Consider the following 25,876-nt stretch of genomic DNA (forward strand, 5'->3'; position numbering starts at 1 on the left):
TGTGCTAATACTGGGTAGTTTCTCTCTTTGCTCTGAACAGCCTCAGTTCCTTCCTTTGAGATTCTGCTCCATGTTGACATGATGGCATTACATCTGCCAGTCTCCTGTTCTACCACATCCCAAAGGTGTTCTACTGGATTCATATCTGGAGACTGTGGAGGCCACTGAAGTTCACTGAACTCACTGACATGTTCCAGAAACCAGTTTGAGACTTTAGCTTTGTGACATGGAGCATTATCCTGCTGGAAGTAGCCATTAGAAGATGGTAACAATACACTAAATATGCTGTGGCATTCAAACTGATGACAAACTATGATTGACTGGTATTAAGGGCCCAATGTTTGCCTAGAAAACATCAACCACACCATTACACCAGCATCAGCCTGCTGCCTTGACACAAGGCAGGTTGGGTCCATGGATTCATGCTGTTGATGTGAAACTCTGACCCTACTATCTGTGTGCCTCTGCAGAAATCCAGACTGGACCAGGATCAATTTTTTTTCGGTCTTCATCTGCCCAGTTTTGGTGAACCTGTGTCCACTTCAGCGTCAGATCTCTGTTCCTGGCCGACAAGACTGGAACCTGATTTGGTCTTCTGCTGTTCTAGCTCATCAACCTCAAGGTATGACATGTTGTTTGTTCTGACATGTGTTTCTGTTCACCACAGTTGTACAGAGTGTTTATCTGAGTTAGCGTAGCCTTTCTGTCAGCTCCAACCAGTCTGTCCATTCTCCTCTGACCTCTCTCATCAACAAGGTGTTTCCGTTCTCAGAGCTGCTGCCTCACTGGATGATTTTTCTTTTTGGCTCCATTCTGAGTTCAGCTCTAGAGAATGTTATGTGTGAAAATCCCAGGAGATCAGGAGATCCAGAAATGAAACCAGCCCGTCTGGCACCAACAATATTAGCTGCTCCCACAGAATTGGCTGATTTGATAACTGAACGAATAAACAGTGCACAGGTGTTTTTAGTGAGTGCTCAGTGACTGTAAATAGGCCATGCAGTTGCAGAGTCATGCTTAATAACATCTACAAGTTAAAAAAGGTGCTTTAGGGGTTTCACATCAATGGCACCCTCATATCTCTCCATTAAATATGAAGCTGGAGCAGGAGACAGTTACCATAGCTGACAGCCAGACTGGCTCTGTCCAAAGGTTATAAAATCAGCCTGCCTGCACCTCTTATGCTCACCGATTATGCTTATGCTCTGTTTCATTTGTTTAAGATGTCAAATTCTGCAAAAACCTAAGTGTAAAAAGTTGTAATTTTGCTGGGAGTTTGATGCTAGTAGGCAAATTTTGTTACCTTTACATTTTGTTACAGAGCATGACATTTCTGATGTATTATTCCTTACTGTCGATCTCTGGCATCAACCTACAACCCTATAAATACAACGTGGAATATAAAGAAACTGCTCACAACCACTTTTCATACAGTTTTCATTTGTCATTTTCCTGGTTGGAAGGCCTGAATAGTATTGTCTTGGTAACAGGGACAACACCCAAGGAAGGCATTTTCATATTGTGCACACTGCATGCTCAACAACATTCAAAATACATAGAGAAAAAGCCAAATGGTCAGTACACAAATGGTTTCAGCAGACTGAATGCTGGGAAGTTTCCAGAGGGGACAGCCTGAGGGCAGACGATATTTCAGCTCTTTTTACGTGGTTGTGAGAGGCCAGAACACACACAAGCAAATGTAATCCTAAGGCCAACAGCACAGAGCCGCTGCACACTGATCATCACACAGGCAGCCGCTCCGACTCTTTTTGCAACTCTGCAGAAAAGACAAAAATTCTTGCAAACACATTCAACCCAGATACACCTGCAGATACGAATGTCATTCACTTACCACAAACTTGTCAAGCCCCGTGCTTCCTGCATTAGCTACAAAGATGCCTGAGTTGTGAGAAAAAGTGAGTCTTTCTGGCCTCCGATGGAAAGTAACCCTCTCTGCCTCTCCACAGTCCATGTAGAGACGCACTTCATCTTGCTCCACCACCACCTGACAGGCAGAGCAAATACACACTTTAAAAAAAATGTCATTTTTCCTGTATCTCTGAGAAATTTACTTTAAAATTCAAGGATTTAAGTTGATTTGATGCCTTTAATCTGTGTAAATTAAATAAATATGAAGACATCATCTTTCCTGGAAAGAAATTATCTTTAATTCTTTTCCAGGTCAGGGTCGAGCACTAAAGATGATTGATCCAGATTTAATAAAAGTCCAGTACCAGCTGGATAAACTAAATTACAGAGACTGACATAAGTAATTAATTACTTACACTGAACCTTATGTCATGCTCACCGTAAACCGTGTCCACTGGTCAGTCATATCAGGGACACTGAAGGCTGCAGCTTTGTGGCTATGGGAGGCCTGCTCTCTGTCAGTGTAGTACAGTAAGATGCTCTGGAGGCCCCCACGGACTGGAGTGAGGGCCAAACCCAGCTCCACCACTTTTTGACGGGCATCTGTGATGGCAAAGAGTACGCCTCCTCTTTGGGTGGCTGGACGCACCTGGTGTAAGGGCAAAGTTGAAGACATCAGAGGTCACTATAACTTACTGCTTCAGTACAGCCAATACTAAAGTTTCCATGAATGCCATGCAAAGCTAGGAGAAAACCTAGGACCTACATATTAATCTTGCTTTAACATGAAAATTCCACAAGGTGGCGACATAGAGAGGCACAACCTGACCATTAGCTGTTTTACATTCAATTACACTCCTTAGCTATGACCTGATAGTAGATAAGCACCATTGCGGTGTCTGTACCACTGTATTCAAAGCCCTGGTGAACCCTTTAAAAACCCTAATGACAGCATTGAAGGAGGTTTAAAAGGCTGAAGAGTTTATCTCTAGATCGTTACCGTGACGATGATGGCAAAGTCCTTGTAGAATGACCCTGGCACAAAGGTCTTGGTGAGCCGGCCAATGTTGGTTTCAGGTCCAAATTTGTAGGCTGGGAAACCCTCATAGCCAGGAGTGAAAGAGACTGAGGGAGGGAGGGGTACGCCAATTAAATCAGTCAGGTCCAGATGATCTCCTGGGCCCCGCTCTGACAGAGACAGACAGAAAGAGGACAATTTTAAATGAGTAAATGAAAACAAAGGAGTAACAGGTGGGAGACAAGATGGTCAGAGACACATTTGGTCAGATCACTGTTCCAGGAGTTCTGTTCACTGCCTGTACCCTACCACTGCAAAACAGTTTCTCTTGACAGTTGGATTATTTGACTGAAACATTCACCATAGATGTATGTTACTGTAGAGGTGCACAGTAGGTGTTTTGGCAGATGTCTGAACCTCCTTTCAAAATCGCTTCCCTTTTCTGCTACCTGTGTGTTGCTGGTTCATTCACCACATGAGTGGAAGGAAGAGGGGTGCTTCTGGATCATCCTGACATGCCTTTAATTTGACTTGATTTGATCCTGACTCTGTCTGCGCCTCGCTGCTCTGCTTCGCACGGACATAATCCTCCCCAACAGACGTGCACACACAATGGCTGGCAATTAGAGTGTTTAGTGTGTATGTGATGAGATGGCTTCACATTCCCTTGATTCCCCCCACTGTGGAGCCTGTCTCCCGTAGCGACAAACTCTCACCTCAGCATTCCAGCCAGGCTCACCCCTGCTACCTATATCTCTGTCACACACACACAGATAGAAATCCATTTGCATACACTTGCGCACACATCAAACACACATCTCACCCACATGAACACACACAGACCCCAGTCCAGACAGCCCAACATTTGGGGGTCTCTAATTCCTAAACCTGACCAACTGGAAACATACCTGATTAGAGGGTTTAGTGTGTGTGTGTGTGTGTGTGTGAGAAGGCGTGCTTCTGTGCACCACTCAAACCACTACAAGTGGAGCTCTTCCAACATTTATTGTTGAAAGCACAGGTGGTGAGGTGGGCATTCAAGATGTGCACACACACACACACACATACCACCAACACACACCAAAGGCCTCACTCCTCCAGTCCAGATGTACAGTCATTAGTGCTCTGTAATGAAGGAAATGGACAGACGCTACTCTGAGAGAACTGAAGTGTCAACCAGCATGTTAACTGGTGGCCACTGTAGAGGTTTAACTTTTCATTCCTGCCCTGTGTGACATACATTTGAAAATAATGGCCAGTCTTACTGTTGGAATCTGGTCTGAGGCTGACTTGGCAGCAGAGACCTGGTCATAGCTTGGGCGGCAGCCATTTCAAGATAGAAGAGGACTATGTTTGCATTGTTGTTGCCCTGAAGTGTTCTCAGGGTCCAAAAAAGAAGGAAAAAAAAAACAAGTCAAACATAGAGGTTTGTGAGAAAGGGTAGCAAAACTAAAAGTGTCTCAGCACAGTTTTGGGGACAGTTAGTCCCCTGCTAAAAATAGACAATATGCTGTTCTTGTTCTACCCTTTTTTTTTCACAATTTGTTGAAAAAATTGTTAAAATTAGCTCTTTTAACTCATTGTTTTGACTTTCCATCCCACAAGCTACTCATATCAACATTGTTCCCAACCACAGTGCCCTGCGGGGAAGTGGAAAAGCTGTAGAAAGGCTTTAAAAGGGTATAATGTTTTCAGGCTGAATGGGTTGATGGTATAACAGATGAACAGGATACAATGCCTTCATTATTATTTTTTTTTTTTTTGCCTTTAAAGGCAAATTATTTCACAATAAAAATCTTTGACAGAGACCATAGATAAACTGTTTGCTCAGTTTTCCATCTACCATGTGTTAATAATTACCACAGAAATTAATTTATAAGCTGATACACTTAAAGATGTGATTTTAAAGTTAACCAAACCAAATTATACACTCTCTCTACAAGAGCCAAAGGCTAAGATGGCAGCTACTGCTGTTCTCCTAAGTTTGGCTTAGTGAAGTAGGGTCTGCAGACAAATCCTATTCTACTCACATCATGTGAAGTGGATTTAAAAGCTGATACTTCAACATAATTCAGACTGACATCAGATTTTAAACATGCGTCTCACAGAACATATATTCCAGACTTCTATTTATTGATTGGTCCACTGATTTAATATAATATTGCCATGACCAGGTCCAAATCCTCAGTTACTCAGGCCTGGTTAGGCTTCAGTAAAACAATAAATCAGTCATTAAGTCAGTTTCATTCATTCTTTTCTTCCAGTCAAACAGTCTAACTCTCCTACTCCTACTAAACCTGATCCTCACCATGAAGCCCACGTGGATGATTGATCATCTTATGGAGACTTATAAATCTAATATTAACAAGCCCCTCAGCTCTGCCTTAAATTTTAAATCCACCTTGACCCTGGCCCGCCACGCAAAAGCCTCCTGTCCCTTTGTCCTCAAGATTTCTCAGACTCTAACAGATGAATCGCATAGCACATCTAGGTACTTTGTCATATACCAGCATATTATAGACCCAAAAACTGGGGCGCCTGTCCTGCTTCATGAGACACACTGGGGCATGACTCGGGGAAGTTCAAGATACAAGATGAAGTTTAAAGTTTAGCTAGTGTAGGTAAGGGACTGAATCACTGACCCAGCAACACGACGTACTGAATCAATGACAGGCAATCTGAGGTTAGTGAATGTGGACGATCAATTACACTAAAAAACAGGATGGCGGACAGTAAAAGCTCTATCACTCACACAGATTCCCTTGAATTTCCTTTTCCAATTAAAAATGGTTAAACCACTAAGTGGACTGTAAAAAGGGGTTGCCCTTGGTGACAAACCCACAGAGTACCAGCAACTCTGCAGATGTCAGAATTTTAGCATCTTTCCTTTCACTAGTTTTGATTTATGTCCTGCAGCTTTAATGTTTTGGTTCACTCTGTAACTGTGGCCACAAAATGCAAATGTTTGCCTCTGTGTACTGGATGTGCAACTGTTTTCTAACAATGAGGGAAAAATAATTCAGTGTTTCCAATTTGTTTCTGCTGCCCCCAAGTGGCCAAAAAAATAAAATGAGTACAGGTTTAAGGGCTTTTTTTTTTGATTCACTGGATCATTAGAGTGATTCATTAGATCACTCTTTGAGTGATCTAATCCAGTGAACCTGAGAGATGATGAACAGGATATTAAACAAGATGGAAAATACATTTCTGCTACAAAATTTATGCCCATTCTTCTGAAACTTTCATTAATCTTTGCTTTTGTGTTGTGAGCTGCTGGTTTACATTAGAGAACATCACGTAGTATAGATAAAGAAAAGGGATGTAGACATTACTTCTCTTTCAAGGGTCACAAATCAAAGAGGTTTGGACTCCCTGCTATAAACACAATGCAAATTTAACCTCTGATTTCCAATAGTAGCAACTGGAACCAACCCTTAGAATCTTTGTGCTAGTGAGAAATCTTACGAAAGGAATCTGAAGTGATGAAAAACTCTTAATGCGTCTTGTCTTCAACACCTCTATCACACTCACCACTCTTCCAGTGTTTCAGTGGTTTGTACTGGGACCTGGTTTTGCTGCCTCCACTTGCACTCTTTTCTGGGGGTAGCATCCCAGGTTCTGCAGTGCCAGAGATTAATACTCTTGGGCTGGGTGTAGGAGCCAGAACAGACCCCTCTGTCTTAGTTCTACCCTCCACTGTTTTCTCCATCACCCCGTTCTCCTTTCCCACCAGCTCTGTTGTCCGCGGGGTGTCAGAAGGGCCCGGGGAGGTGATGGATGGAGAGGAGACAGAGGGAGGAACGGAGGGAGGAGAAGAGCTGGGGCTGGTTTTGGGGCTTGCCCAGAGTAAACTCCACCACTGTGCTTGTACAGGAGAGGAGATGAGGAAGAAGAGAGCAAGAGAGAGGCGAAGGGCTCCCATCGTCTTTCTGTGTCTCACAATTGTGTCCAAACACACAGACTGATGCTCACTGATCCGGTTAACTGTGGCCACAAAATAGCACACGTGCAAACAGGCATATAGCCAATGACAGGTGCTGCGTTTCCAGCTATGAGAGCAGGCACACAGCACTACTTGCACATGCAGAATCCTACAGAGTGTGTGAAAGTAAATCTCAAAACTTTAGGAGATCCGGTGTCACAAAAAAGTATTCAAGGGACGACTTTTCAGCCTCTTACTGTCCTCTCTGGTGTGTCCTCACATTTCTTTCTTCTTCTTCTCCTCTCTCGTTATGTCCCCGCTTTCTCCGTCCGTCTCTGTCTCTTGCTGTCTCTAACTCCCTGTCATCTCTGTCTTTTTTCCTCTCCCTTCCCTCCTCTCTCCCTGTGTAATTACTGACTCCCCCCTCCTCTGGCACTCCACAACGCAGCCGACTTGATTTTCTCTCCCCTCTTCTCTCAGACAGGCAGATTAGAGAGTTAGTTAGTTCACTACTCCTCCCTCCACCTCCTCCTCCTTTCTTCTCTCTCCTCCCATCTGTGTGTGTTCCCTGGTTCAAACTTGTTGTCTCTTGGTCTCTCGTCACACTGTATGAACAGCCTGTCAGTCTCACCAACACACAGGTGCACTGATTTAGAAAAAGGTGCATCATTCACAGTGCTGCAGCTGAAACATCTTTGTTGTCAGCCATCCTCTGTTTCCTTTTTCTGTTGCTGTGCAGCAGCTCATATAACAGAGATGTCAAAAGGACAGCACCCCGAGTCAATTAAAAAGAGCGAATATTGTCGCATCTATACAATTCCCTGGAATAAATTCCCTGCTCTTTCATCCAACTTCATGTCTTACTTATCTCTGATTTAAATAAGCATAACAGGAAAGGCTGATCTGACTCATCAGTCTTGAAAACAAGACGGATAATTGTTGACCAATTATAATGTTCATCTCCATAACTAAGTATCAGACCTGTAACCAGCCTTGCACTGAAACTTTCTCAGTTTTATTCCTGTAAACTAAAGGTTGAAGATTGAAACTTGAATGAAAGTGAGTTTTCCTTGATTTGCATCTGTCTTTAATTTGTTGCAATTTGTTGCAATTTGTTATGTTTGTTAAAACACTTGACTTGCTCTTAAAGTCAGATAATGCATTAAAAACTGGCTTAACTAGGTAACCCTTAACATTCGTTAGTCACCCAACTAAAATTAAGATGGAAAATAATAGTTAGATGGAAACATTTTTCTCTGCTGCAGCTCACTGGTCAGAGAGAGGGGGACAGAGGCCCCGTGTTGATGATGACAAAGGGAAGCCTGTTCTGTTCTATTGTTCTTCTCTAAATGTTTGGTGAGGTCCAGGATCAGGGCTGGAGTGCTGCTGAGGATGGGGAATTCAGCGGAGGTGTTTGTTCAGGCTGATACTTTATCATTATGGGTGTGGTCATGCTAAGTATGTTTTGGTTGTTATCATTAATGATGGTTCTGTTTTAGTAGGACATGACAGTGTGACAGTGTGCCAGATTTTTACATTTACATTAACACGTCTGCTGACTAACTTAAGATGTGTACATTGTGAATTGTTTTCTAAGGCAGGCTGTTTTTATGTTTTTATGTCGCCTGGTGGCCAGAATCAATTAATGCAACTTTAAATAATAAACCCACATCAAGCTAAACTGAAATCACTCAGCTGGGAAAGTTGCTTTATTCCAAAGTTTGCAGTTGTATATAAATTTCAGATTACAGAAAATAATGTATTGATATGCTTAAAGGGTGAGCAGCTATAGCCACCACTGTGTAAAAAAAAATGTTAATGGTTATTTTTAATGAAAGCTAAACAATTGGTCTAACTCAGCCAATCACGGCATCAAAAAAAAAACAGCATTTCTTGACTTGCCTTTTCAATTCTCTTGTAGCATCTCACACAGTAAATGTAAAACACACGATTCACACTGTGTTATTGGATGGTATTTTATGAGTGTGGGCAGTGTGAAAGGAAAGAAAAAAACAGCCATGGCCCACTTTTCTCAGCTGAAAGCTTGTTGACTGCGCACACATTGTTTGTGGTTTGCTGGCTGCCCAGTTCTATAGAAAATGCTCCTAACTAGTGCGACTGGATGAAAACTGGATGAAAAACACCGATTAACTTATTTCACTCATATACGTAGCACTCTCACTTCTTACTCCTATTTCCTGTGATATCACCCTCCATTCCCTTGGTCTTTCTTCTAACTGCCTTACCTGGGGGTTGTTGGTTGTAGGAGCTATATTGGCAAATTTTCATCAGACCCTGGGAGCCATGCTGGTCAGAACACACTAACACATAAACAGTTGTGGGAAAAACAGGGTGGGGTGGTCTCTAATGGAGCAGATGATGGGTTTAAGGTTTAAAGAGAGGGTGAGGGAGGAAACCCCCCAGGGGGAGAAGCTTGATTAGTCATGGATTAGCCAGGGCTGAGGGGGTGTGGAATGGGATGGGGTGAGGATGGGTTAGAGGGGGTCAGGAAGATAAGCATGGGGGGGAGACAGCCCTGATGCTTCACCACAGTGAAACCTGGCATGTCATACCAACACACACACAGCATCCTAGCTATGCACTGTATAATTATAGTCCCTCAACCTCCTACCAACCACTGACCCTTCTCTGGGTCCTATTATGCTGACGTGGTCGGAGGGGGGTGTTTCTGACTTTAATGGTTAGCAATTATACAAGACATAATGACAACAGGTTAAGTCTTTAAAGCAGTATTTATTTTATAGATGCTAAATGGTTCACCAGTTAGTTGCTAACATTATCTCTAACATTATCATTAGGTGCCGTGAATATAGTGAATTTATCAGAGCTTTTTAGCTGAACAAAAGCTGCCTCCAGGGACTGAAGATGGAGTTCATCAGAGTAATGACAGTGAACCAAAAAAGTAAAAGTTGAGGGACACAAAACCAAAACAATGAGCTGAAAGACTCTAAAAAGCACCATAGAACTGACGGGAGATGAAAAGTGCAGTGATAGCTGTCTGTTAGTTTGATACTCGACTGAGCACATAGTAATTTGACTCATTGTTAATATCCATTATTTTATCCATTGTTAATATAAAACTATATTTACAAATGCCATTATTGTTTGAAAAGATATACAAACTTATTACTTATTACTAATGACTAAGACATCCTCAGTCAATACAATAATAATAATGGATTTTGAATAAGCTACCACATTCTTATGAGCATTTTCAGACCCACTTTTTTTCTTTATGGGGTGACCCCATTTAGGGCCTCTGAATTCCAGGAAGAATAACCCTTTCACCCTTCACCTCTCTCTCACTTCCCGCTCTACCTAGCAACCGCCCCAACAATAAACTCTAATTGGTTTACTGTCACAGCCAATCGCACGGGTGATGCTATGAATTTATTCACAGAAATGACCAGTTAAGTGGCCCTAACCCTAACCTCAGGAGAATTCAGAAAAGTTTGACATACAATTTCATAATGAATCACATAATTTCAAGCACACATCTAATGGAATTAACTTTGTGGGCATTTTAATATTTGTTTGATGTTTTTGATACTTATACATGTCACTTTGAAAATCAAAATATGTCCCTGTTAAATCAATAATTTATTTTTTTCTCCTCAAACATGAATGATATGCTTATTACATTAAAAGGCCATGCATGGACTGGGGCCACATAGCAATAGTAAGCATTGCATTTTGGCAGTATCTAACACTAAGTACCTGTAGCCTTGTTGGTATATTGGCATTCTGACACCTAGTGGTCATAAACAGTAATGCATGTGAGAGTAGTTCAAGTCAGTCATGCTCAGTCATGTAACCCTATCAGACATTGTCAAATCAAAATAAGTCATACACATGATCACACTAAGTGTGTTTGTAGGTCCATGAAGTGAAACTATTAATTTACCAGCCTATTAGTTTTAATTTCAAGGTTTAAGTTGAATAAAATTAGACTGAAATTTTCCAACATTATACTTAATAAGGTCACTAATAAAAAAAAAGAAAGAAATTATGGTTTAGCATATCAATATATTTGTGTTAAGGGGGAAATAAATAGGATTACCAAATGTTTGAGGCAAATCCTCAATCTATTGTCACAATCACCAATAAACTGCCAGCTAAGTTAGGATGAGTGTATAGGAAATGCCTCCCATTAACCTGAGTTAAGAGTAACACCACACACAACAACTCAGAGTGCCTGGCAGCTAGTTTGCAAGACAGCAGATATGTCTGAATAGATAAACTAAAGTACGTGACAAATAAGTGAAACATCAAGCTTCTGCCTTGAACAAACCTACTGAAAGAAAACAAAACCTAAACACTGAAAATTCCAGGATTATTATGTGTTGCATTAAAAACTAGTTACCACAAAACCAATGTTCAAGTAGCAGAGTTAGATGAGATCTGGTTTAAATTCAAATGCACACATGAGGAGGTTCTTGAGCTCATCTAATGGTGCTGTGGGGATACGTTAAACAAACAGGGATGGGAATCATTAATGCCTAATGAAACACCACACCTATCTGAAAATATTTCACTTGTTTGAAATAGTCCTGTAGAATTTAGCCGTGCAAGGTGTCTGTGCTAATATTAAAAGGTAGATCTGAAAAACAAATAAACTGTGAGTAGACTGATAGTATTTCTGTATTTCTGTAATACTTAGCTGTCCAATTCAAAGATGATGGTCAAAGCCGTCACATGTCCTGTTTCTGTGTCTTCATAAGTCCTACATGTGTATGTGTTCTTGGTTTTGTGTGTTAATGTACAAGTCAGTCCACTCTGCCAATTAGAGCGAGAGAGGTTTTGGCTCACTGGTCAGTGTTTTTGTGCCAGAACAACACAAGTACTCATTTACTGGTCACTAAGAAGTTGCTAACAATCTGTTTTATTTTGTTTTTTTTTTTAAGAAAACAATTCTTAAAACATTTTTCAACTTTTCTAATCAGCAAACAAATGTCCCCAAAGTCTAATTGATTAGTTCAGCTCAAAAGCTCAACTACAACGTTCAGCTTTGGACGCTAGCGACATCTTTTAACTGGCTCTGTCAAACAAGCACAAACTCATCTGTGCAATTCAAAGGGGCTTTTTGTGTTGTTTTTCTTTTGTGTGTGTTTGTGTGTGTGTGACTGTATATTTTACTCTACCCCAACAGGTCTGATTGACACATCCTCTTAACCAACCCTAAAACCAGAAAGCTAGATGGGCGGGCTGCAAAAGGTCAACAGAGGTGGACCTGTTCTCAGGTAAGGGTATACCACACAAACACATTTTCAGACATTCACACACATGCACACTGTAGCCACTAGGCCAAGCAGTCAATGGAGCCTGTGTTGCAAAGCTGTTTTTCTGATGCACCTCCTCCTCCCTCTCCCTCCCTGCCTCCCATCCTCTTCCTCTCCTCCTACAATGTGTTTTCATTTCATATTTCAAGGCCATGTTCAGTCAGGAAATGTACTACATTTATATGTTCTTTTTGGAAGGACTGGCCAAGGAAAGGCTGTTAAGCTACTAAGAGCTAACACAACCATTATGTGTAGTAGTGAGTCACTATCCACATTTAGTCTAATGCAGCCAATAAAGTGGCTGATATGCATCAATAACATGACTAATGAAGCCAGTGCACTGGCCAAAAACAGGAGGAAGCTTCAGGAAAGTACAGGAAACTGACTGAAATCTAGATATGACCTGTGATAGATGCGAAAATGAATAAACCATAGACTGGACAGACTAAAAAAATAACAAAAACTTGCATAAATAAACTTGCAATTTCATGGAGAGAAAAGGGAAGATAACCAGCAGCTAAAATCTAAAGAGAGCATGAATGAAACCCAATGAAAATAGTGTTTTCCACCGTGCCTCTCCAAAATCATAAGAAGAAAAACACTTCATTTCATATGTTTAATAACTAATGTAATTTGTATATTGTAAATGTGAAAATCATAGATTAATTGTTTCATGAAAGCATGTCTTACATTACTTTCTATGTATGACACGTAAATTGGAGATCTTGGTTTATCCAACTTGTAATTTACAACTTCATCACTGAGTGGCAGCAGCACTTTCTAGCTGTGGCTCTGCACACAGTTAAGGTTCAGCAGTGACCCTACGAGCGGGACAGGATCCCTCCGTCCAATCGAAACCTCTTTTGTGTCCGGAGACGGCAGGTGGGAGACTAAGAATCCCTGGAATGTTAGAGATGATGTTAGACATGCACACGCGCAGACACACACACACAGTAACACACACTCACGCTCTTTGAACCTCCCGCTCAACCTCGAACCTCAGTGAAGACAAAGGAACTACCTGCAGGCAGAGGGACGTGTGTGCGCAGAGAACGAGTTTGAGGCTTTTGCCGTCACTTCCCTACATTTTGAAAACAATCAAAAATGTTGGTACGTGATCCAACATCACTTTGTGCACAGACAGCGCACAGAACTACTAAACCCTGGCAGTGTAAACATTTCACTGCATTACTACCTGCACATGCACACCTAGTGTTGTTGTTGGCACAATTATCAGCAGCAGTAAAAGAAGCAGGATTATCACCATCATCTGAGTAGTTGTACTAGTAGCAATAGCAGTAGCCTGTGTATACAAGCGTGCCTATTTAATGCCGTCCTCTGCATGGGAAAAGAGGGGGAGGGTGGGCAGGGTAAGGGAGGGACAGAAGAAGAGAAAAAGAAGTAGAGAGACTGGCAGAGATCTTATTTAGAACGGAGGACAAGGACAGAGGACAAGAAAAGATAAGGTTAAAATTGGGAGTCAGAGAGGTTATCAGAAGGAGAGTTTGACCCGAGGGTAGGTTTAACCCAAACATCTGACCTGCCCACACACATAAACACACACACACACACATCCAAAGAGGAACCTAAAGCACAGACGCCACAGGCCTAGACTTTGACATGGTACAAGTACTTGACTTCTTTCTAGACAGTGGCTTCTCCTGTTTTCGAGCTTACAAATCTTAGTTCATCATCAGAGTATGTGCATGTACCATTATGAGTCACAGCCCCCATTCAGAGCCAGCAGAGCATGCGTAAGTGGAATCTAGATTGAATCGTGCTGAATGACACATCATGTTGTACTGTTTGTGCTGGCTACAGTAAATGCTATCAAACATCTCATTCAAAACAACAGGTCAGCTCTGGACTTTCATTGTCTAAGCATAGACATTATTTTATCTGCTTGTTCTACACCTAATAGTGGCAGCTGAGCACTGGTCAGAGCAGGTAGTGTTATTCAAATGGATCAGTCAGAAAAGAGGGGAGAGATTGACACTAACAACTCCCCTGTTTATCTTAACGTTTAAATAAATTTAAAACCTGTGTGCGTTTGATGAAAGCCTGCATCTCTAACATTAAGATAATTGTGGATAATGACTGGGGCAGGAAGCCGCATTAGAGGAGTCATAGGGCCAGCACAACACGGCCTCAGAAAGAAACACAGGCCCTGTTCAGACCTGGCATTAACACGAGTCTCGGGTGATCCGATCACAAGTGGACAGCTCTAAGTACAGGTGTGCATGCACCCAAGACTAGGCACAGGAAGTGCATTGCTCGTCGGTTAAAAACAACAAATCATTTGGTCTTTGCAAACAGATCTGATGTGCCTGTTTATTTGCATATAGGTCAAGGAAGCGAGATCCGATCACAAGCGATCAAAACACACGTGGAGATGCTTTGTGATCAGATCACCCGAGACTCATGTTACTGTCAGGTCTGGACAGGGCCACAGTTCACTAGACAAAATTAGAAATGTGGTTGAGATTAAATTTGGTTTATGTAACTTTGGTTAGCTTTCCTCCATCTTTAAGTGGTCTAAATCTTACTGAGTGGACAACTATCCATCCTGCTAACGTGTCCTTTAGCAAAAATCGAAGCGACCTCCACATTCTGTTCTGTATGTGACCTTTAACCTCCACAGGTATTATTATAAATGCACAGTGCTATGTCACATTAATAAAAATGACCATATCACCAGGGGTTAAAATGGGATGTAATAATCCAGAACAGTGCTCCAGCACCTCGACTTTAATAAGCAGCCAAAATACATCTGAGTGGCAGTTTTGTACACAATAGTGAGGACTGGTGGACCATCAAAATGTCCATCCCACCCCTGAGGAGGTAGTGTACTATCTGTTTGTCAAACAGCTGCATGCTGCTGCTCGACACATATTCATGAGAGAATTGAGACTGAACCAAAACTGTTTAGTTGTGGGCCATTAAACCAAAACGAACATTAAATGCTCCTAAAAGCTGGTTAGGTCATAATTTTCTGTTGGTCTGTCACAATGAGTGACACATTAAACTGAGTAATATGATCCCTTATTAAGATACAAACATATACTGGTGCAGCTCTAACATAAATTTATACAATGACAGTAAGCTGCCAACTGTTATGGTTTTGTGCTTTTTAAAATTTTAGTCATACGTTTGAATTAAATTAGTGTTAGGTTGAAGTAGCATGTGATTGCAGCTCAGGCTCTGCTACATGGGAGCTGATTGGTTTAATGGATTACAGGCTGTCTGCCGATCCACAAGTTATTAAGACAATGACCAATTGACTTGGCTAACGCTACAGATGAACTTCTGACTTCGAACACACACACACGCTCACACATTACACACAAGTTCACTCAATGCCACACTGTAAGGTCCACAACATATTTCAGATCAAAGAATGCATTGTTAGGAGCTGTTAGGAGGTCAGAGGTGGACATCTGCAGAAGGACAGTTTCCATTACATCAAGTGTCCCTGGCGTTCACCCCATTCCTCCACCCCCCCAACCCCCTGTCATCCTCTCACCCTTACTTCACCCTCTGAAATGCATACTCATTTAGAGACAGACAGACACACAGAGAGCCAAAGAGGTCGTCCGATGTGCAGCCCAGTGAAGTTTTTTGTTTTTTTCTTCCATGTGTTAGTGCCTGCTGAGATGAGTGGGACAGCTGGACGCAGAGGGACAATACGATGAGAAAGATAGACAGGCAGAGAGGTAGACACAGACTGATATGAGCTGCAAAACCTGGCATGAGCTTCAACCACTCCTTGCTAAATGTGTTATCAAAATATTTTATATTGCATTCAATATTATGTTAAATCAAACATTTGGTCGCACTGGCAAACAGTATTGATGTTATCAAGAACTTTGGCTGTTTTGATTATAGTACATGAAAGTATTAAATATATATATGTTGTAAATGCATTCTCACAATTTAAAGCACTAGTACTAAAGAAATTAGTAGAATGCATTATATTTAATTTCTTCTTGTGCACTTAACAAGTTTAAATTTAAGATAACGTCATCTGTGTCCAACCAAGCCAGTCAATAAAGTAGTTTCTCTAAATTTGTGGTATCATAGATACAAGTTGCTATGCTATTTACATCCGCTTACATCCTGCATATGCATGTATAAGGCACAGGACTTTGACTGTGAGACTGTGTGTTTGCATGTGTGTGTGTTGGGGGTGTTTGCTCAGCTGCAAGTGTTGTTCTCAGAGCAAACACCCCCTCGGAGTTTCTCACTTCGACTGGTCTCCTCCTCTAATACGAATGTTAATGAAACACAGGGGAGGCACAGTAATGGGGAATTCTTTCACTTTTGCAAAGTGTCACTATCACAGTCACAGTGTGAGGTGTGAATCTCCGTCGATATGACAAACGAATGTGTTCACGGTACCGTGAAGTCCTGCAGGTCAGTTCAGTCTATTATGTGGTTGTAATTTGGAAGCGCGCCACATTGTGCATTGTGACAGACATTTGATGTGAACTGTGTGGAATGAAAGACAACCTTCAGAGAAATGTGACAGGAAAATATTATCTCATGCCCCCCCCCCCCCACAGTCCCTCTGGCACCATACCATCTATTGACATCCACCCACTGAACACTCGCCATGATATTCACTGTTGTCTCAAAGTAAAATGCTGTGCAGTGTGATCATTTTCCTCCATCCTTTTCCTGTCAGTGGATCTAGTGACACACCTATAGAGCAGCACAAGCAGGTAGATTTATCCAAAGGCTTATCTCACTGTTAAAGGCCTACATGACAATTTACTGGTAACATTTTTTATAGTAATTCAGGTAAAGCAAGTTCTTGATAAGTTTGGTTTTACAGTCCAGTCGATTTCAGTTTCATGTCCTTTTCATTTTCTCTGAACTGTGAGTGTTACTGTTAATGTTTGACCAACAGCTTTCTCAATGCACATTTTTCAGAGGCTTGGTCAGCTGCAATATACTGTTACTCATTAGGAGCTCCGAAAACCAAAACAGAGACTAAAGAGCTGGCACTCAGCGGCACATCCACACCGCCTCGGGGAATGACAGGGGATAAGTGGAGGAAAAGGATTTGAGCTGCTCTGTCTAATCCAAAGGTAAATAATCATGGGGCAGCTGTGACACAGACTGTCAAAACAAAAGCTGCATGCAGGCAGAGCTTCTTTCAAAAATAAAATCATTTAAACTGAGATAAAATCAAATGAAATGTGAATTCTCTTCCTGCATCAGTAGTTTCATTTCTACTCAAGTTTCTACTAAACTTTCTGCAAATTTACAGCTCCATGCTTCTTCATGAGAAGGATATTTCTGTTCTCTGTGAATTGCTGTTGTAGTGTTAAGTGTTATCCAGCGGAGGAATTGAGAAAACGTAGTGCTGCCAGATTAATCCATAGCATTCCACATGGAGGACAAACAGAGAGCAGAGAGGTCACATCATGAAGATGGGTGTGTGTTGTAAGTAATTTAGAGTCTTAACAGGCAGATTTGTCCTCAAAGGGAAAAGTGTGTGTGTGCGTGTGTGTTTATTCAGAAACTGCCTCTCGTCAGCAAACTGCAGAAGGTCCATAATTTCAGTAGCCACAGAGCCAAATATGCAAAAAGCATACCTGAGTATAAACACACACACACACAGAAAGACAGTGTACTCAACCTCCCCCTTTAAACTCGGGCAGTTAGGTTACCTCAAAGTGAGAAAGTGAACATGATGTTGCGCATGCATGTCAGAGCAGTTGCTCACATAAAATCAAGACAGGAATCCTGTTTTTTCAATGTCTGATCATAACAAAATGTAGCAAAAGTAGAATAGTTCTGTGCTCCCACTGTTTTTTTTAAATTTACTATTACTGCAACATTTCAATCATTCAGATCTTCTACAGGTGCAAATGTCGTAAAATTCCACAGGATTTGCTGTACAGTTAGAAGTGCAGGTACCGCATGCATCTGATTCAGAACTGATAATACAGACATTACTTTGTACAAAATTAGTGCATTAGTAATGGCAGTATGGATGTCCATTGATTTGCAGAATGACAATTCTAATTTTACTCTTCATTACTAATGAAGCCCAATACAAACATGTTTAATTCAAGATTAATGCCTAATGAAGACAGGTAGGAAAAATCAAAGTGGAAAAAGCAAAGCAGGTGAAATTTGAGTCTTACAATCCCTGAAACACCCTGCCCATGTTTCCCTGTTCCTCATTGGTCAGGTTATGATAGTCAGTCTGCCAGGTAATGACTGGGACCTCATAATTTCATCTCATCAGCTCTCTAAACTCACTTTGATCTCTGCACAGAGCAGTCAGCAGTCATTTAAATATTTTCACTGAATTATCAGCAGACAGTCTAGATGCTGTGGATGATTGTGGGCTGAAGAGCAACAAGTCCTACATGAGAAACACATTGGTTGTATATAGAGAAATATTGATTGATTAATTAGGAAAATGGTCTAATCCTATATCATCAATATAGTAAAAATAATTATTAGTCAGAGCCCTAAATATAATTTGATTTGATTGCATATCTTGTTCTCTTAACCAATATCAGGCTAAAATGACAGGCGTATAGTTTGCACATAAACAGAAATGTAAATGACGTATTACAGATCTCTCACTTAGTAAAAAGACTTTCTTTGTATGTTTCTTGCCCCAGAGCATAGATAGTGTGGAACAGATACACAATGATAATGATTCATAGCCAACTTTTTAAATAGTAACCATGGAAACAGTGTACCCAAACAACAACAACAGCCACCCAGTGACAGTTAAATGTTTCCTTTCTGAAAACCATAAAAGTAGGAGCTGTAAATCTGCCGTTCTATCTTAAAAAAGCATCAGGTCAGTTGAATAAATGCTTTCCGATATTGGTTTTATTCTCACTGCAACAACACAGGAGCTTTTTTCTCTCCTCGTTTTGAGCCCAAGCACAAACACACTGAGAAACTACATCACCTCAGTGAGAATCACATCATGGAAAATACGAGACCGTTTTCAACAGAAAGGGAAAAAACCCCAAAAGAAACACCCATTCTTATTTTACAGTTTCCAGTCAGAGTTTTTTTTTTTTTTTTTTGCCCATTAAAATCCCATAGAGCTGACCGTTACACACATACAGCAATGACACCTTTTACAGTTGGCCCATTGTGTCCAGCTGTGTTCAAATCAAAGTCACTCTGGCTCAATGAGCACATTCCAGACAGGACGCCGCTGCAGTGAGGGCGTTCAAGCCTCCAATATACTGAAGACATTTAGGTACAGCTCTTTCATACACTTCTATGACATGCTCGCCTGCCAGGTTTTTAGACTCATAAAACACTAAATGGAGCTTGGTGGGTGTTTTATTCCAGCAACATCAGAGACCAAATAAGGTCAAGAGTGGAAACGGTTGACAGGATCGCAGGTAAAATTAAACATAGTGAAATATCACGGGCAACTGAATGTGAATAAAAAGGAGAAAGCTAAAATGTGTTTTTGACAGCAGAAAAAAAAATCATTTTCCGGAGCTAAAGTGAGTTCATAAAGCAAACATTCAGCAACTGACAGAACTAAAATACAGTTGTCATCGAGGATTTCAACCCTAACTGGACTTAAACTGTCAACAGTAAAATAATGTGACTAGGTTTTACTGTACCCACGAGCGTCTCGTCCAAAACAGACTCCCACTGGGCTCACCTCACAATCATTTATATTGGCTAAACATGGAATCCTTTCAGAGCAACTCAACCAACAGTAAATGGAAAGTGAAGGTTCCTGGAGGCAGGAATAAGAGTGCTCTTGGGGGCACAGAGCAAAGTTTGGAGTGTGGAAAACACTAAGACAGAATTCTGTGTTTCATGTCTGGAAATGTAGACAGCAATGATGACGCATGAAACTGAGACTAAATTCGTTCTTAAGGCAAAATCTAAATTCATGCTAAATCTGAAAACACTGTTTAAGTGTGAAAACTACAAACATCCACAATTGTGTATTTAAATTGTCCTTGTAAAGATCTCTGTCCATACTTAAATGGCCAATTAATAGGAAAATGACTCAACACAAGGCCAACACTTTCAGATTTCTGAACTCTAGAGAGTTTTCAGAAAGGCGTCATAAACACTGTCTTATTATGAATAGAGAACCAAAAAGAGAAAGGGATGCTTTTAGAATATATCTGGCTCAGCATGGATGTAGTTCCTGAGTCACCCTGCAGCTGGGCTCATAGCAGCTACTGGTGATGAGATGGGCAACAAGGTTACTCAGAGAGACCAGCTTATGCAGGTAATCAGAGAACATGTTTACAGCAACCAGTCCTCCAAAAGAATATATAGGTTACTTGTCCCATCTCTCAAATGCAAGCCATAGACACGTACCAGCTGCAGACGTACTGAACCTTTGTCATCATGGTAACAACACCAAACATTAGCTTTTGGTTTGGTTACATTTAGGCACAAAATCGGGGTTTAGGTTTAGGAAAAAGACCCTGGTTTGGGTTAAAAGGTTTGAGGTCCTTTGTCGTCATGGTTACAATAATAAACCCACAGTTAAGGTTGTGGAATAGTCATGGATAAAAGAAACAACACTGGTTGAAGCTTTAACATGGGAAATGAACAGCGGCCTCCTGTGTGAAAGTCCTGTGTTTTGTCAAGCCATCCACCCACCTCAAACCCCCACCTCCCAATGCAAACTATGTCACAAAAAAAAGGTTGATGGAACAGTTTGTAGCTCAAATGTTGCTCAAGGATACATTGGTAATAACAGATATGTGACTTTAATATTCTAAAATGGTTCAGGGATTTGAACATATGATTTTTAAGTCACAAGGCTGTCTTCATAACCATCAAGCCTCTGGCAGTCGACAGTGTGATGAGCTGTGTTTAGTGTGCGAATCATAACTCAGCCATTCACACACTTACTAAAAACATGACAACTTAATCTGGCACAGGATCGAGTGTGTTCTCAAGATCTCACTTCAAAGCTCAGTGTGACCCCCCTCATACAAACTAAACACTCTCACCCTGGTGCAGCGTTTGACTTGTCTGCCACTTCCAGCTACTTCCTTGTATACACACACACACACACACACACACACACACACACACACACACACACACACACACACACACAGGATAAAGAGGGCAGAGGAAGCAGAGTCTATTGCCAAACAAACAAACTATCTCTCTCCTGCAGAGCTGTATAAGAAAAGTCTCACAGCAGGGAGTGACTAAATGAAAACCACAATAGCAGATGGAGGTGTCAAAATGTAGATGGAAAGGGGGATTGACCTGTAATGGGCCTGTGAGAGCAGAGGATGACTGATGAAAGTTAAGTCCAGCCATTTTGTTGTCATTAAAGACTACCCACTGATGGACATGATTTTGGAGAAATTGGTAGCACAATAACCCTTGTGTGGCGTGGAGTATGAAAGAAGTGGGTGTTTATGTTTCAGGCAGTGTCTTATAAAAAAACTTGATTTATAGGGGAATGTAGGAGCCAGTGCCTTTGGAGTCTGACCCATACTAGGGGACTAAAAGTCAGGGTGTCTCAATGTAGACCCCATTTTTTTTTTAAATCTCACTTTTGTAATTCCAACACTTTTGTGCAAAACTAAATCATTCCAGTACTTCTTTAATGTTGTGACAGCTGGAAATGCACAGTCTAGCCAGCAATTGTCTGGGGTAGAGTTTAAAGGAAGTGAAGTCCTAAAATGACCATGTATAGGTCAAGATGATTGGAGCCATGATTGGACTTGGTTCACCTACATGTCTTTGTAGTCATATAAATCCACTAGGTCAAGTGGGTCTTCAGTGGTGTTTTGTGATTCTCGTATTATTACACCCAAAAGGGCTGAAAAAGGATTTTTGCTGTGTCTCTGCATTTGTTTTAAAGACCAAGAAGAAGAAACAGCTTTTATAAGAGACAGGAAAATAATGTGATAATAACCTATAGCATAACAATAAAGGAACTGACTGCTTGCTGAGCCTCATTGACCTCAGTTTTACCTGTCAAGCTTTCCGTTCTTTCATGTTTCTTTTTTTTTCAGTTTGCATAAGTGAGTGGAAAATGCTCTCCACTGGAGAGATGAAAACATTGCTGGCTGATGAAAACATAATGCATGGGGAGATGAGGAGACAGTGACCATCCTCAAAACAAACATGAATGCCATATTTCCATCATGTTGTCTGCAATGTTTTACAGCATTTGCGGTTTGACTGCTGCTCTTTTAATTGGATCACCCTCTTCTTCTGCAGTGGTTTAGAAGCACCCAGCTGGAGAATTAGTGCCATCCGCTGTGTATAAAATAGGATAAAGCCTAATCACAGCATTACAGTAAGGGATATGACTGTGGTGTGTTTTTTCCTGAAGTCATATGAGAGAATAAGTATGTCTGGATGATAAGACCTTAATCTAATGGTTCCATATGGTCAGTAATTATACATTCCAAACAAATATCCTTTACAAGGTAACTTTACTGACCCTTTGAAATTATTATACATGGGCTGTGGTCTGAGTAATGCAGCAGTATCATCAGAGACAGTAAAATATATGTATGTGATGATAAAAAGACATAACATTTAATTCCTTCATCATGGTCATCAGTCTGCTTTCTATTAGCATTCAAAGCTTAGTTCAGGCCATATCATCAAAATGAGGAAAAGCTAACTTTCACTTCTTTGCCCAGCAGTTATCGTCCTCCTTCTCTCCTCTCAAAGATCCATCTCTGCTGTATATCTCTTTATAGTTACAGTGCTGAGAAAGGACTGCAGAAGCATGAATGTTACCTTCTATAACCTGCAGGGCAGCGGCCAGCCAGCTCAGCAGGACGAGATGCAGGGCAAGAGACCACCTGAGGGGACACATCAGGTACAGAAGCCACACTTAACGTTTTTACTTTTGTAAAGATGCAGACATTAATTTAATTGAACTATTGTTGCAAGTTGCTTTGTGTCAATGAAGAATCTGTGCTTTAAAAGTTGTGCACAGCAGATATGCTGCTACATCACAGGTCTGAGGTGTAACTTAGCTGAACTGTTTTACAAAAGCATGAATGTTTAGTAAAGTCAAACAAATTTCAGACTGTTTTCATTATAGAAATATATAAAAAGTAAAGAGGTAGAGTGTAAATTGTCTTACCCTTGAAACATTTTAGCGATTCAGTGAGTAAAAATCCAGATTTGGAAGTGAACTCCAAGTGCATGTGTGTGATGAAATTCGGGCAAACTCCGTGGTCCCTCTGCCCCTCTGTCTGCGCAGCCCTGAAATCACACTGCTCTCTCTCTCTCTCTCTCTCTCTCCCCCTCCCTCAGTACAAAGACTCTCTCAGTTCTGAGCTGAGTGACTCTAAGGCCCACGGAGTTGGGAAATTTGATTCCCTTGGAGGAAAAAAAAAACCCTCCACCCTCACTCATTCAGTAGACCCTCTCTCCTAACAAGCTGCTGCTCGAATCAATTTCCTTTCATTAATAGTGATATGATGTCTCTTATGTTGTCTGTGTGCATTTATCATTTAAGTGAAATCTATTGATCTATCTGAATCTATCTCAAAAATATTTGGCTTTACAATTCTTTTCAGACCATTTTATTTTGTGATAATTGTATTAGACAAGGAATAATTAAACTAAAAGTTAAGGAAATGCAAAAACACTCTTTACTTAATGAATGAATGAAGAATGAATGAATGAAACAATGAATAGGGATGAGTAGCAATTAGCATAGCTGGATTAACCTATTAGGTGGCCCTGGGGCAAAGATTTGCTTCTGGGCCCCCCCTCCCACCCCCTGCTTAGAGTATATGCACCCTGTTTATATACCCTGTAGCCATCAAGTTCCCATTTAGTACAGTGCAGTAACAGTAGATCCGACATGGCAGCTTCATTATATTCTACCAAGCAACAAACCACTCCCCTGCTGAAATAATACTATGTGGTCTCATGTTGTCAAGCATAGTGTAACAGTTGCTCTAGTATAGTTAGCCAACATTAGCCACACCATACCAGACAAAGTGAAGCAGTAGCACCAAAGTCCTTCTTAATTATCAAATTAAACTGAGCAGCGGTGTGTTTTATCTCCCAGTAATTCAAATTTTTTACCTGGAAGAGGAAGATTGTGTGATTTCCTCTTTCAAGTTCTAGAATTCACTTTAAATCTAGATTTTTTTCTCCTCTACAAGACTGGGCAACATCATTACAAAATAACACAAGACCAGCTGTAGTTCAGCTGTAATTTAAATGTTCAGATTCCCTTAAAAATGTGCAACTGAAGTGTTTTTGGATATTAGTTATTCATCTCCATATAGTCCTGTATTCACTAAGCCACACCCACTTTTTCATAATCCAATCAAACCTGGAGGATTTGATTCAAATACGTTTTGTAAACCCAACCAACATATCACCTCACTCACAAATACATCTCACAATGGAAGACAGATGCTCCAACTGCTGTATCACTTTATGTACGATTGTCAAAGGCACATGAGTAATGGTGTCTGAAGGAGGTGATAACAGTCTTCTGTAGTCAAACACTTTAATCATCTACAACCACCCATTCATCCATCCATCCATTGTTGAGGGTTGAAGGGGAGCCTTGATAATATTCCTTTTTTAAATATTTTACGTTAAGTCTTCCTCACTCAAATTTAGCTGAAATACTCCACTGAACCTTTGGCTGGTTAATGTTTAGTTTCCAAAACTGAAAAGTAATCATATTTTCAAAAGAGATTCATTCATGGCTCTGTTTGCTCCAGAAAGGTCATTTAACTCTGACATGTCATTTGTGAATCACCACACCGTCTGGTTGCTGTTATTACACTAGAGAGACACAAAAGACAGAGCTAATTTATCAAAAGAACTATAGTGTGTTTTACACTGAAATGACAGACCAATAAGAAATTGCTTAAGTTCCCAGTGATTATTATTATTATTATTATTATTATTATTATTATTATTTATATTTATATTTAACAGAGCCCCCCAAAATTACCTTGCCCACTTAGTGCTGGATTTCTTTCCCATGCCAACAGGGACAAAGCTTCAGGGGTTAACAGGGTCACAGGGAGTCTCAGTGAAATTACCCATGTTGTGATGTTAACACCCCACTATTAGCGGATGCTGGAATGATAATGGGTTGAAGAGAGAGAAAGGCACCCTCCCTTTTCTTCTCCCCCCCCCCCCCCCATCCTCTGTTCTTCTCTGCCTTTGCAGACTACATTCCCTCCCTAATCCACTTGTGTTTTCCCTCATTAGCTCTTCTCCCATATTTAGCTCTCAGATAGTTTCTCTAAAAATGCTGATTAGCCGAAGCTTCAGATGTAACTGGAAGGTCAGGGGAAGCTGTAGGAAGATGATGGCTATGGTCAGCCTCAGTGATAAACATGGTGTTTGCTTTGAGAACTCGTGATTGCTGAAAATAAAGAAGAGTGGGCTAGTGATATATGGACTAAACAGAGGGAATATATTGAGAATGATGGTACATGTAATTTACCGAAGGTGCAAAAATCTGTAGGCCTGTGTGTCCATTTGAGATCTGGTGTTTTACCTTTCAATGTTGAAACTGGACTGTTGAGAGAAAGAATGATTTTTTCAATGCACCATCTTAATATAGAAATTGTGTTTCACTTTCTTGTCTATTGTCCTTTTCTATTGTGAATAGAAACTGAAATTGAGCTTTTTTCCAAAGTTACTCGACCAGGTACTGGCACCTTTACAGTCTACAGACATGGTTAGCTCTGTGAAGCTGTATTTTGGCACAGCCATGCTTTGGGCCAAACGCTAACATCAGCACGCTAATATGCTCACAATGAC

The 25,876-nt window shown here is 40.8% G+C and overlaps 1 protein-coding gene across 2 annotated transcripts in view; it reads right to left on the reverse strand.

Moving 5' to 3' along the window:
- Nucleotides 1-23,320, reverse strand: part of col15a1b (collagen, type XV, alpha 1b) — a 44,989-nt gene extending 21,669 nt beyond the window's left edge. The window contains exons 1-5 of one of the 2 annotated variants that reach the window (XM_041055919.1): nt 23,211-23,320; nt 22,859-22,923; nt 2,870-3,057; nt 2,309-2,518; nt 1,853-2,005 (exon numbers count right to left, since the gene is read on the reverse strand). In XM_041055919.1, the coding sequence (XP_040911853.1) occupies nt 1,853-2,005; nt 2,309-2,518; nt 2,870-3,057; nt 22,859-22,923; nt 23,211-23,221 (627 nt within the window). In that variant the 5' untranslated portion in view covers nt 23,222-23,320. Of the gene's footprint in view, nt 1-1,852; nt 2,006-2,308; nt 2,519-2,869; nt 3,058-6,418; nt 6,810-22,858; nt 22,924-23,210 lie in introns of those variants that run through there. The other variant, XM_041055918.1, reaches the window with a different exon arrangement.
- Between the last annotated feature and the right edge of the window lie 2,556 nt (nt 23,321-25,876).

The sequence above is a fragment of the Toxotes jaculatrix genome, chromosome 14, assembly GCF_017976425.1.
Source record: "Toxotes jaculatrix isolate fToxJac2 chromosome 14, fToxJac2.pri, whole genome shotgun sequence".
NCBI classification, from domain to species: Eukaryota; Metazoa; Chordata; class Actinopteri; family Toxotidae; genus Toxotes; species Toxotes jaculatrix.